Source organism: Chelonoidis abingdonii, chromosome 11 (assembly GCF_003597395.2).
Source record: "Chelonoidis abingdonii isolate Lonesome George chromosome 11, CheloAbing_2.0, whole genome shotgun sequence".
Classification (NCBI taxonomy): domain Eukaryota; kingdom Metazoa; phylum Chordata; order Testudines; family Testudinidae; genus Chelonoidis; species Chelonoidis abingdonii.
Window position 1 is genome coordinate 2,065,101 of NC_133779.1, and position 13,836 is coordinate 2,078,936.

General features: G+C 45.4%; 1 protein-coding gene across 1 annotated transcript in view; it reads right to left on the reverse strand.

The window, feature by feature from the left end:
* Positions 1 to 10,663, reverse strand: part of LOC116838920 (uncharacterized) — a 19,898-nt gene extending 9,235 nt beyond the window's left edge. Inside the window, 4 exon segments of the mRNA XM_075070720.1 lie at positions 6,113 to 6,288; positions 6,290 to 6,462; positions 9,492 to 9,536; positions 9,539 to 10,663. Of these exon segments, the coding sequence (XP_074926821.1) occupies positions 6,113 to 6,288; positions 6,290 to 6,462; positions 9,492 to 9,536; positions 9,539 to 9,835 (691 nt within the window). The 5' untranslated portion in view covers positions 9,836 to 10,663.
* Positions 10,664 to 13,836: the final 3,173 nt, after the last annotated feature.

The window sequence follows — 13,836 nt, forward strand, 5'->3', positions numbered from 1 at the left end:
AGTACCAGGTGATTAGCATCAACAAGGGATTCAGCTGTCTGTTGATGATGTGTCAGAGAGAGAGAGAGGATGGAAGGCTGGAGGCAGAGCAAAGGAGCTCAGGATTTCAGAGTGGTTGAGACTCTCGGTCTCACTCCTCTCTCCCTCCTGTCCTGGGCCTTGGTAGTAGATAAGACTTGGAGAAAAGCTTATGTGGTGGGGACCAAACACTTGTACAATACACGGTAAATAAAGCACATGGTGGCCAGCCTACCCAGGAGTGTGTGAGGACTGTTTGCAGCAAGGAACCCCAGGAATCCCAAACTGTGACACTCCCTCACTTGGCTCCTCAGGTTACATATTATACCATGACCCAGGACAGGCACTGACTGGGTGCCAAGCTGCTCTGACTCATGTGGCACAAGCTGTGCACATTGATGACTGGTGGAGGACTGTTACGTAGGTGTGAGCCTAAAGATTTGGGGGAATCTGGGCCCACTATCATCTTAATTCCTGCCCCCCCATTTGTGGAAGCAGCCTTTATGCTCATAAAATATCTCCCCAACCCCAGTACTAGAGACACATGCGCACTTGCAGACTCACAGTTCTAATTCCTCCAGAGTCAGCAAACTTTCTAGGAGGCCAGTCCTTCTTCCAGTTAAGTGAATGGGCGTTTTACCATTGATTTCAATGGGATCACAATTTGGAAGAAATTCATTGGGCTATACTGAATCCCAGCAGACAATATATGAGAGACTGAAATGTGGAGGGACTGGTGTTGGTGGTTGTGCCTTTCAAGGTTCAAACCTTGTTGTGGGGATTGCTGTGAAAAGAAAACACTAAACTTCCATGGAATAAAGGAGGTGGTGGCCCCTTAGGGTTAACCAGCACACAATGCTAACAGGCTTTCTTCCACAGGAGTCTGACAGCAGCTGCAATTCAGGACACTCATTAGGGGTGTGGGCTGGGGATGGTAAAACTGTAAGTCAGTTTAAGAAATGGGAAAAAAAGAAGCAGAAAACTACAAAATTCAAACGCCTCTGATAACACGGACAATTTTCTCCCTTTTCTGTTCACCAACTCTCTACTTCATCATCCAAAAGGATGCTAATGCTAACAGGCAGGTCCTTGGCTCCAGGCTCACAAAGAGATGTTTGCCTTCCTTTCCCACCCTCCCTCAGGGACCCTTTTGCAAATTCCATAGGTCTGGTAACAGGAGAGAGACTGATATCAGAATAGTGTACATCTGCGTTAATGTCACAATCTCTGACGTCTGATTTTTCACTCTGTGAGCTCTCTCTCTCTTATATATGCAGGAAATTCTACATTATCTCATGAACTGCAGATATCTGTCAAGCCATATGGTGGGAGGTGCATGTATATATAAGAGCAAGGGACACAGAGAAGTGCCACTTCCGTGTAACTCCATAGTTACAATTTTTCAGTAAGCGGCCAGACAAGGGGTAGCTGCTACCTGCTTTTTCTCTGAATGCCATGCTCTGAAGATGTTCTCTAAGGGAATTTCAGCACTGAAGGCAAAAAGAGGAATCTGTTTTAAAAAATACAATCGGTGAGATAAATATGAGGAGGATTGAAACCCATTAATTTATAGAACTCAGTGCATTGAAACCCATTAATTTTAATAGACTCAGTGCACAGAAGAAACTGAAGAAGAAATACTGTGAAGGATCAAAATACTAAAAGATGCTAGAAAACAGGCTCACGCTTTATTTGGGACAGGGATCCCTCAGTGGCTGTAACACAACACTCTGCAGTTTTTAGTGTTATCAACCAGTTGTGAGCAATGTATTTTAGAGGAGCCTGAGATTCTTACCCAGTTTATTTTTATTGTGCGTTTATTTTAACTTCCTGTTAATTTATGTTATCCTCCTGATATTTTACCACTTCTTATCCCCACTTTGGGCAATAGAGCACTGGGAGTGGAGTGCAAATTACTTTAATCAGCTTCTCCTTTGACCATTATCTCTCTTGTCTTTCCTATTGACAGAAAAGGAGATGTTCTTTTGCAGAGTGATACCCCTTTATACACGTCCACTCCAGGCCAGCAAGAGGAGATACATTTCCTCACAATCCAATTCTCCCTCCTGGTTTTGAATGTGGGTCCCATCTAAAGCAGCATGGGCTGCTAACACAGAGACTCAAGCAGGTGGTGTGCTGATATTGCAATCTGTTTGTATTGTACATACCATTCCTATCGTGCGTAATTGAATGAATCAATAAGCTGTTGAAGGAAACAGGACTAATGGCACATCACAATACTTGATGGCACTGACGCAAAGCTTAACTTTACTACCACCAATAAAAAATGGAGGTAGAATCAGGTGAAAAGCTCTAATGGATGAATGCCATACGTACAGGTTACTGTCTACATACATTCAGCATACATGATACAGTTAAGTCTGGTTACTACACACCCATGTGTGGGACAGTGAAAAGAAACAGGTATTAACCACATGTCACCACACTTTGGGTAAGAAATACTAGGCTGAGTTGGAATAAAAGATCCTCCTCAGGGTTTCTGGCATTAGTCAATGTACATTTCTGGAAGGGTTTGTGTCTGTTATTTTGTAGTGAAATAAATGTGATCTGCCCAGCTCACATTTCCTGGCATTTCTGTATCACAGTGTCTCAACCATTATGCACGTGACAGTGACATGAGTAGGGCGATAAGCTTGCATTAGAGACAGAGACTGAACTGGAAAGACGAGCCCTCGTGCACTTGAAACCAATGTTTATAGATGTCCTTGTGTTAATTTCAGTAGGCAGCATTTAACTGATAAATTAGGATTAGAGAGAAAAGTGGCAAGCCCTGGTACACGTGTGATTCTACAGAAACTGTGGTTGGATCTCTTAGCACAAGGCAGGTGTTAGAACTCAAATCCTGACAAGCCACTGGAGTTTGTCAGCAAAGGCTGGTATTGATCTATCACAGCATCCACCTGCTCAGATAAATTTAATAGGCTTCTAAACTCCCTGTATGCTCTGAGTTCAGTGCCTGCGATGTGGAAAGGACAGACAGAACGGGAAGAAACTAAGGAAAAGGAAAATCAGGAACTGATCAAAACCAACACGCAGGGGACAAGTGGGCTGGTGGATGTAGAAATGTCAGCAATGCTATGAAGAGGATGATTTGGGTTTGTCACTCAGTCTAATACTCTCAACTCCAGACTGCCTGGGGTAGCAGTGCTGCTGAGGGAGAGGCAGGTACTTTGGATTCAACAGTCTCCTCCTTAACTGATTAGGGAGGGAATTGATAGTCCTAAGGAGCCCTATCCAGTCCTCCTTAGTCAGGAAGGCTGATGGTCATGACACGGGTCTACAAGTACATGTTATAACCTCCCCACCCCCTCCTTATGGCTTTATAAGAAACAGGAGAATTCTGTGGGAAAGCAATAGATGAAGGTACTGAGTATAAGAAAATTTAACAACAACAAATGATGCAACAGCAGAAATGTAAAAATGTAAACCATTTTTCATTTTGGCATTTTTTGCTTTCTTTGCCTTGCTAGCTCCAAGCAGAACATTGCACATGATGCCTTGGCCCCCCCACCTGTTCTTTATCAGCACACCCCCTCCTTGAATGCTGCAGGGGAAATGCCAGACAGCTTCGCTCCTCACACAGCTTGAATACACTTTGCCGGTTAGCTACCAAAATCATCACGTTGCCATGGAGTACAACAAAAAGTATGTAACCACCCCGCTCAGAGTAAAATGATTGGCATGATATTCCTCTCTCCTATCTGCCCTGTGCTGCTCTGCTAGTTCCTCTACGCTATCCAAGGGAATTGTTTCTCTTCAAGTTGTAGGAGTAAAACATAGATTTAGTTGTAAACTTCTTTTCTTTTAAGATTAGTGTTTGCATTTCCTTCTTGACTATTTTTTTGCCCTTTGTTGACCATGAGAGGTCCACAAGCCCATGCTTGATTCTGAAATAACTTAAAATGAACAATAATTTTGCCTCTTGGCAATTCCTGCCGAATTCCCTTTTGCCTCACACTGGCGTTGACTGTGAAGCTGAGAAGCGGCAACGAAGCCAAGAAGCTGCCACTGAAATGCAGCGAGAAGTAGCGTATCAAGAGCATTGCCGCCAAATGCCGCTGAAAATCAGCGGCATTTCGGCTGCGACGCTTCTTGATGACGCTACTTCTCGGCTGCATTTCAGCGGCTGCTTGTCAGTGGGCCAGTAGGCGGCACACACAGATGCCCGGGGCTGGCGCCATGGCGCCCGTGGGCACTGCATTGGGGACTCTGGTTTACATATTGTCAGGTCAACATAAGGCAGCTATATGATGACCTAATTATGTCAGTGTCTACACTACGATGGTGCTTCTAGCTGATTAAGTGGCCCACTCACTGAATACACCAAATGGGGCTGACAGCTGGAGCCCTTCCCCCACCAGCCCTGACAGTCTGAGCTGTCAGTGGGGTGCAGGCTCACAGCTGTGTTCTCCCTGTTTCCTGCCTCCTGGTTAGAGATTGGGGCGGGGGCGGGGGATGGCTGGGCTCCGGTTCCTCTTCCCTCACGGGAGGTTCCAGCTGTGAGCCCACATACAGCTGACAGCCAGAGTCAAAAAATTAAAATGCCAGGTGAGAAACGCGAGAATATCAATTTCATTGCTGGTAGGCTGCTGCTGTGAAATCGAGCCCTGTACTGTTAGCCCCGGGGCAGGGGCGCTCACAGCTCGGGTTATCAGGGTGGGGGTCTGCTGTGAGCCCCTGGCCTATAGATGAGACTGTCTTTCCAGAGCTGCTAGGCTCCAACTGTCAGTAATCCCATAATGCCCCATTTCAGTCAGTGGAAATGCTTCTGGTGAGGACACGCACACACGACAGAGGGAGCAGTCTGGATATGAACCAATGCTTTAATTATTGTGGTAGCTTACTTCGACTTAGGGACTTAATTTTGTAGTGCAGGCACGCCCTCAGGCTCCCTGGAAACAGGCTGAGACCAGCAGGTTGAGTTCTGTCGGCTCTGCATGAATAGGAAAGATCCAAGGGCCATTTTCACAGGAGCATGTGTTGTTTTTACTCTGTCAAAATCTCTCTCGTTCGGTGCTTGAGTAATTCATGTGCTTAAGAACTTGGAAGAGGCCACCCTGTAAGTCCTATATTAAATAATTATTTATTTATTGTACTATTTACTAGTATTTGGTAGCGAAGAACACTCAGGGCTTGTCTACATGAACAATTAGTTTGTGGCAAACCAGGGTGTGAATCTATCTTGCATTAGTTTTCTGGGGGCTAACTGTTCACGTGCTAACAGACATTAAGAGTTAGTGAATAATCTAGTCCTCTTGTATGCGACTATCAAAAGTGAACTAAAACTGTTAATGCGCAGCCAGGGTCCACATGGACAGGTAGTCTGCAGCAGGCTAGCGGGTAGAGCTTGCTGCAAACTAAGTTTGTGTAGAACAAGCCCTTAAAGAGCTCCAAAACAATTTAGAACTATTCTACATTGTTACTGTTTCCTAAAGGCTGACAATGTGCTCATGATACTAACTAAAATCAAGATAATTCCTTCCAAGTACTATTTTAAAACAAAACAAACAAAACAAAAAACTTGGTAGTCCAGATGATCATTTTTTAAGGTGGTGACTTTTGTGATTTGCATATCTGTCCAGAAGAAGCTAGACTGAAAATTCCAATTTCTAATCCCTATGACGCATCCATTCTCCTTGATGTATGGGGGTGTATTTTTAATTTCTAGAGGATTATACTTCTACAGACCCAGGCCAAGTTTAATTTACCTCTTTGATGGTAATTATTTACCTGCTGGAACCTTCCAACAGCTGCTTCTGCTGAGGAGCGGGATTTGGAATTGCAGAGAGTGTCTGGAATGATTGGGACCATCGAAACTTCTCTGTTGTTCTTGTGTTAGGTGAAGGGTCTGGGTTGGGACTGGCGGTTTGATTTGGCCTGGAGAGGGAACTGGAAATGTGGGAATGAGTTGCTGAGACTCAGCTGGAGCCTGATCTGGGATTGCAACCGTGCCTGAACCTGGGTCTCAGACTGGGCTGGATCTGAGTGGCAAGCTGAAATTGTAGCTGCAGATGTGGAGGTGTTGCCAGCTGAGGCTGCCTTCGGCCTGAGACTGGGGTGGCTGGAACTGTACCTGAGCTGCGACGGGGACGTATAGGGGTGCTGGTGGGACCATGGGGGATGAATGTGATTTGATTCTGTATCACGTACAAGTTTCTGCATTTGCGTTTGAGGGTGCAGGACGGAGAGAGGGGTTCAGAAGGAGGCCTGGACAAAGTTTGTGGCTGGGAGGGAGGCCTTGTAGAGGCCGGGAGGTGGTCGGGAAAGTGGCTGTGGCTGTGGCTGTGATGGAGGACGGGACTGGTGGGGGGACTGCATCTGTGAGAGGTGTGCAGGCTGCAGCTGGGGACTCTCCCCCATTGGAGGATGAGGTAGCGAATGGGACGGGGAGGCTCCAGGGAGCTTCTGTTGCCCTGCGGGTAACTGAAACAAAAGAAAGAAACAAGGAAGAGGTTAGTTAGGACTGATGTGTCTCACCACAATCCTTGCATGTTCTTCAGGCATTTCAGGATATGTCCACACAGCAAAAGCTCTACACGGACTAGTGTACCTGAGCTAGCTTGAATCCAGCTAGCGCTGGCAGTAACAACAGTGACGACTGCACAGTGCAGGCTTCAGCGCGAGGAGTACAAATCCAGTACAGACCCTGGCTATATACTCAGCTCACAGGCCGCACTCTCTTCACTACTACTCTTACCTGGGCTATCTGGATGCAAGCCAGACCAACCAGGCTTGCCTGTGCACAACTTCTGCTGTGCAGATATATCCTCAGACTGTACTGCAGTGCAAACCACTCTTAAAACATAAAAAGCCTGGGGCTCCCAAACTTCTTTTAAGTCCACAAACCCCACTGAACTCAAGTCACTCTGTGAAGGGGTTTACCGAGGCATTGCCTACGGAAAAAAGAGCTTGAGGAACTGAGTTCTTTCTACCACTCTCCCCCTCTGGTTTATTCAAGAGAAGCGCTTCTTTGAGCTAACCGGAGCATATGTAGAGTGAGATTTCAGGGGTACAGTTTCCAGCTCTCATACCTTCCACCAGGGATGCTTGTGGGCATAGTACTATCATCTGCAGATTTATTGCACTGGCTCGCCGGCTTAGAAGCTACCTTCAAAAATGTTTTTAAATCAGTAAAAGAAACAACTTGGGAATAAAACTTGAAAGGCATCTTGTTCCTTAGCTTCTGAAAACAGCTTCAAGTCTCAGCCAGTGTAGTCAACCTTTCCCCAGAAAGCCTTACTGCAGGGGTACAGTGTTTGTACCAGTGTGCATGAATGTAAATAAAGCCCAGCCCTTTTGCCCCACAACTGGAGCACCATGAAAAAGGCGAGGGAGAGGGGGTCCAACTTTATTTTAAGAATATATTTAGTTTCCTTTCCTAGAGCCCTTCTCCTCATCTGAGCTCCCTGTGGGACATAAGAACCTCCTTGGTTTTATTTACCCTCCTCTGTATTGCACCATCTCCTTCCTAAGCTCCCTTTGAATTGCACTAGGCATACCTTTTGCTCCCTTCCCACGGGATCTAATCAAAATTAAAATGCCCTCCACCCAAAGGAGCAAGCCTGAGCCCACTGGTTCCCTGCACAGTACAGTATTGTACTACCACGACATTAGAGCCAACCCGCATTTTTAATGCTGCTAACCCTATGAAGGCACTGGCCACTGTGAGTCCCCTGATATGAGAACCTGGTCAATATCACGCTCTTCTATAAATTCTGGGGGTGAAACTGATCTATATAAAGTCAAGTCCTCAAGTCTTATTACGGCTAAGAATTTCGACTATCACATCACTTAAGTCACCACAGTCCTTATTATAACCATTTGCTACTAAAATATAAAGAATAAAAGAATAATAAAGCCTCTGGCAGGAACACAAGTACCAAGACAGCAGTGTGTGCAACTGTGAAGGGACAGAAGAAAAAGCATTGCAAGACAGCAGCAGTTTCCAGCGCAGTGAGAACCTGCAGGCAAGCAAGCAAGAGCAGCAGGAATTCAGAGAGCAGATGAACAGGCAAGTGCCACAGATTAACAACAAGGGCCAGAAGGGGGTACTTTGGAAGGGGAAAGAAAGATTTCAATTGGCCTGCTGATGCAGCAATGCATGGACATTTCCCAGGCTCCAAATGTAAAGGCAATTCCCTCAGTCACAGATCTTAGTGTGAAAACATCGGCAGCTCACCCAGCTCAGCATGCTGATGTTTTATATATTGTCTGGAAGCTTCCAAACTGAACTAAATTGCAGTCTGAACTCTCATCTTCTCCAGGCTGCTCACATGATGATCATGGGTGATAAATTACTCAGGTCCATTGATCACTTTGGCTACCAAGTTCCTGGATTCTGCCTGAAGGCTGCTAACCTCACCTGAAACCCTGACCCATGTACATCATTCTTCTCCCTTTATGCTTTCTTCTCAGAGTAAACACAAGTTTTATTTTCCTTTGTTTCTGGCTGTCTAAAAACAGAGAGGGAGTTGCATTATTTTTAAAACAAAGATGCAGCTGGATTTTGTTTGATCTTCTCCTTAGCGATACAGATCCACCACAGAGAGTGAACAGGGAGTTGAATTTGGATGCTATAAATATTAGAATCATGGAGATAAGAGATGGAAAAGACTTATTACAACATCATCCAAGTCACCTCTTCGCCAACATGTGATGGTATCATGCAGCACAACTCTTTTGCTACAGAAGTGATTATGAATATTTATGTGTACATGTGTGTACGTGTGTGTGTGTGTGTGGTGTGTGGGTACGTGTGTGTGTGTGTGTGTATAAAGATAAAAAATCCACACATATAATGAACTTAAATTTTGATTACATTTGAGACTGTAAAAACATTTTTAAAAGCATACAGTTTATTAACAACTTTGTTTTAACTTTTTTCCTTTCTTTTTCTTCTGGTTTCAATGAGACTTGCCAAAAAAAAGAAAAGAATGTTTGGTTGTTCCACATTTCTAAGAGCACAGAGGCCAGTCAAAAATCTCTCTGGGAAATTCGCACAGAGTTTATAATATGTGGATTCAGGGCCAGACTGTCTATGCACTTACTACAGACTTACAACAATGTAACTGAAATCATAATCCTGCCTCAGACTGCTCATGAAAAGTCACACTACTTAGAAGGAGATAAATGTGCCAGTAGCAGAATTCTTTTCCCATCACATTTTTGCCATTACACCACAAAGAGGGCGACTCTGTTACTACATAGAGGTTACCCCACCGCCACCCACTTCCATTTGTTTTGAAAGGTGAAAAATGCTAGTGTACTCCTAAGAGATATACTGATATTTTGTCTTTGCGTATTGGTCCTCCCCTCCTGCAGAGAGAGAGAAGCAAAAAGCAAAAGAGAATTTAAGAGGAAGGACCAAACAGATTGAACAGAAGCTAAGGACGAAGAAAGAAAGGAAGACAGGCCAAAGCAGGCTGTGTGGAATCACAACAGGTAAGGGCTACCTGGCAAGCCAGTGCCTGTTGGGAATGGCTGGCTGAGAACTGAGGTTAAGATGCGGTCCTTTGGACTCCACCGTTGCCAGATTCTGATTCTGGGTCAGCTCTCGGCTGGCAGGCGGTTGCAGAGCTGTGCCTGCACTGCTGCTCACTATCACTGATGCTGGGACACGCTTGTGGTGCTGAGAGCTGTTGTGGGCTATGCTGTAGATGGGCAGAGGCATTGGAAGGTGTGGTGGTACTGTGGACTGATTCAGATTGTTCTCCTGCTGCATTTTCAGGGATGCCGCATAAAATTGCTGCTGCTGCTGCTGGCTCCGATCCTTCTGAAATTCCAACAAATTTAGCATTGACCAGATTTCTGGTTCTTTCTCCTCCTTTTTTTCTGTCGATGTTCACCATCCAACCCCCATATTCATTCAGGCCTTTGCTACTAATGGTACTCTATTAACAACACCTCAACCGTTGTCAAAAGCAAATAGTTTCTGCTCTTGCCCTTCACCATGCCACCCCCAGATACTGGTCCAATACTTTTCAAGACTCTTCACAGGCACTAGGCAGATCCAAATTACTGTTCAGAAATGAGACTACCGCCTCTGAAGATGGTAAGAGTCCTTTTACAGCAGTCTCCTCCAGGAACCTGCAGAATCTGACCATAGCCATGTTACTCCTGGGGGAATTCTACACCACCGTGCATGCACAGAATTTGTTCCCCACAGATTTCTTTGCTTCCCCGCATTAAAATAACTTTCTGATGGGGAAGCACAGGAAAGCCACAAAAGCAGTGCCCAGGGCAGTCAGCAGAGAGGTAAATCACTGTGGGCAGAAGGCAGGACTGGAGAAGACTCGGCTGGTGGCTGCTAGTGCTGGCTGGGCTGGGCAGGACGGGACTTCCTCTTCCCCTGCACAGCATCAGGGGCTGGGTCAGACCCACTCCCAGATTTCTCCCTGGCTACAGGAAGCTCTGCAAACTCCCCCTGCCCCAGCGCTCCTCAGCTTCAGGGGGAGAGATCCCTGTACAGGGAGCTGCACCCCCATTTGCCCAACCTCCATGCATCCAGACCCCCTCATTACCCAGACCTTCCTGCTGAGTCTCAGCCCTTCTCCCTGCACTCAGAACCTCACCCACAATGAGCCCCACTCCTCTTGCACCTGGACCATCCCGATGAGCCACCCGCACCCAGATCCCCACCCCACCAAGCCCACACCAACTGCACTTGGAGCCCCACCCCACTGAGCTCCCCTCCCCCAGCATCTGGACCTCTGACTGAGCCCCCGACACCCAGGCCCCCCTGCCGAGCTCTATCTCCGCAACGCCCTCCCCTGCTGAGCTCCAAACACCTTCATCTGGACCCCCCTGCGAACTCCCAATACCTTTGTACCCAGAACCCACCCCCACAAACCCCTGTGCATCCAGATGCCACGCGCATCCAGAACTCTCTCAACCCACACCTGGATCCCCCCACATTAAGTCCCTCCACACTTGGATCGGGGGGGGGGGGAGGGGGAGAGGCAGAAAGCTGCACAGTGATCTCCCACCTCTGTGCAGCCAGTGGCCTATGCTCCCCAATGCCATGCTGGAACCTCCATATTTATTAGACAAATAAAATTTGCAGAATTTTGCAAAATTTTAAAATATTTTTTGGCACAGAATGCCCTCAGGAGTAAACTGTATCAAAGCAACACTTATGCCCTACTGCGAGGTCTAATGTGAAATGCAGGGAACATTCCTACTGGATGGTAGCTTTACACAGTAACAGAATTTGATGTGATATCAAACTGCAAATAAAAACAAAAAACCTCCAAGCCAAGACGTGGAGCCATGACTGAAATTCCCTTCTTAATGTCATTCCCCACCTTGTGTTGAGACAGTGCAGTACATGCAGGCTTCATAGGAAGTCATTTATGGTTTAGATAAGTGAGGTTTCTTCCCGCCCCACCACAAAACCCAACAAGAAGAGAGAGTAGGCTAGGGTTCATTTTGTCTTGAACATCACAGCTTTTGTGAATTTTTTAGGATCTCAGTGACATGTCCCTCCTCAAGTTACTTTAACATTTGACATTTCTTTTCTTGTATATAGTAATAAACAGTGAAAATGGAAGTAGATTTAGTGTTAAAGGGTCACTGTCAAGATCAAAGCCTTATGTTTAAAATAAAATATCCTCCCCTGTGTTACTAGCAACATCCAAAAAAATAAAAAATTAAATAACTTCAAGCTTCCCTTTCCCGTTCACCATCACTGATGCTGTTTGTTTACTTTTGCACTTGGACAATGAAATGAGACTGATTAGTTTCGCTATCAGTTTCTACTCCCCGAGGCAGAGTTCTAAACTAGGCTCTGCAGCCTTGGGAAGTCACTTAACTCTTTATCTCACATTCACCATCTGTAAAATGGGACTAATATCACTTTCTCAACTACCTCATAGGAGTGTTGTTACAGTAATTAATTAAATGTTTCTACAGTGCTTTGAAAATGTGGAGCATTATATAAGAGGTAATTTAAACATTATTAGTCATGTTCTGTAAACCCCAAAGTGAAACCAATTCTGATTGCTAACTCTCTGCACTTCTGCTTGCTTTACATATATAACTAACGAATCCCCACCTCTGTGAGGTAGGTATGTACGATTAGCATCATTATTGCTCTTAAGATGTTGCTGGGTTCCAATTACAGGAGACGGTTTGTCTTTTACTTTAAACAACTTTAATTGAATTAAAAAAGATCAAAACCTTTCTATTCATAATAGGTTATGTAACACCCCTCCCCCTTTTTTAAACTACTGCTACATCTGGGCCCAACTCAGCTGACAGTGACCACTTTAAGTGGATTATGCAGTTACTGTATCATACTGGCGAATCAAGTATCTTTGGAGGAATATAAAAACAAAGAAAATTCACAGATGACCTAGTTTTGTATCTCATAAGTTGCCAGAGGATCTTACTGACATTGGGACAAATTTAAACCTAGTATGGGGAGGCACAGCTCAAATGATGTCAGTAGTATTGTGTCCATTCATGTCAGAGGTAAATCTGCCCATTGTCTTTTGGAGAAAGGCCTGTGAGAGAACGTGTGTGTAAATTGATACACTACTCTTAGGATATTTTAAGAGGAAATAAAAAAAATAAAAAAAGACTAAACTCCTATTGTCTCTCTAATGCAATTCAGTGACTTCAACAGGCCTTGGATCAAGTCTTCATTTTGTTTTAAATTAAAGAATAAAAATACAATAGTTTAAACTGATACCCAAAAGAAGTGAAAAGTCTTATCTAATCTGATATTATATGAACAGATGAGGTGAGCCATACCTGCTTTCTGCATGCACTCCTTAACAGTGTACCTAGTGACTGCATCAACACTCGTGAGAGGGAAGATGCTGAACTGGCAAGCCTGGACACTGAACTCTTATCCACAAACAGAAGAACACAGGCAGTGGCTGTGCAAGTCTTCCCTCATTAATGCGCCTCAGCAGAGAACTGGAGGTACAGTCTCACGGAGCCATGGGAACTCAGTCAACGTGGCATGTTTATTTATCGGCTTCTTTTCTGTGACTACCAGCCATGATGGTAGCTTTTCTGATCTGGATGCAAGTACCACTAACCCACCTACTCATTCCACAGAAGTGATCGAATGGACAGCAGATGACAATAGCTGCCAGATACTAAAAACCTAGGCTAGATTCAAGTAGGTAAAAGGCTACATACTCATTACCAAACCCCTGAGAGCACCCAGTTCTTCTAGCAGTTTTAATTAAAGCACACATTCTAAGTGAGTAGGTCTTATGATGGGATAACCACCAACTTTGAAACTTCATTTAAAAAAATAATTAGTGCTATAACACAGCATTTGTAGAGTGTCCAGTCTATGAGAAGATTAGATTATGCAGCCTGAATCCTATAACTCTCTGTGATGGAGTAGGGACTGTCTGTGTGGGGAAAGGGAAAGCAGGGGATGTCTGTAGGTGAGGGACAGGTAGTCAGGTTGTAATGTGAGCCGGCAGGGGGAGGGGAGCTGCTGGGCGAGGAGAAGGAAACAAAGGGTTTGGGGTCGGCCGGAGGAGGAGAGGCAGGACAGTTTGGGTTTGGGCTATGGGGAGGAATTCAGGGGATCCTAGCTGGGATCCAAGCACCCTGAACCCCCAGAAGGACTCAGTGGAGGGGTCCGGACTGTGCCTGCAAGCTCTGCTGTAACCTGTGTTCCTGCTGTCCAATAAACCTTCTGTTTACTGGCTGGATAAAAGTCACTGTGGGTCCCAGGAAGAGGGGTGCAGGGCCAGACTCCGTGACAACTTGGTGGCAGCGGCGGAGATACTGCACCCCGTGGAGCGGCGCTTCCTGCAGTAAGTGACTGGG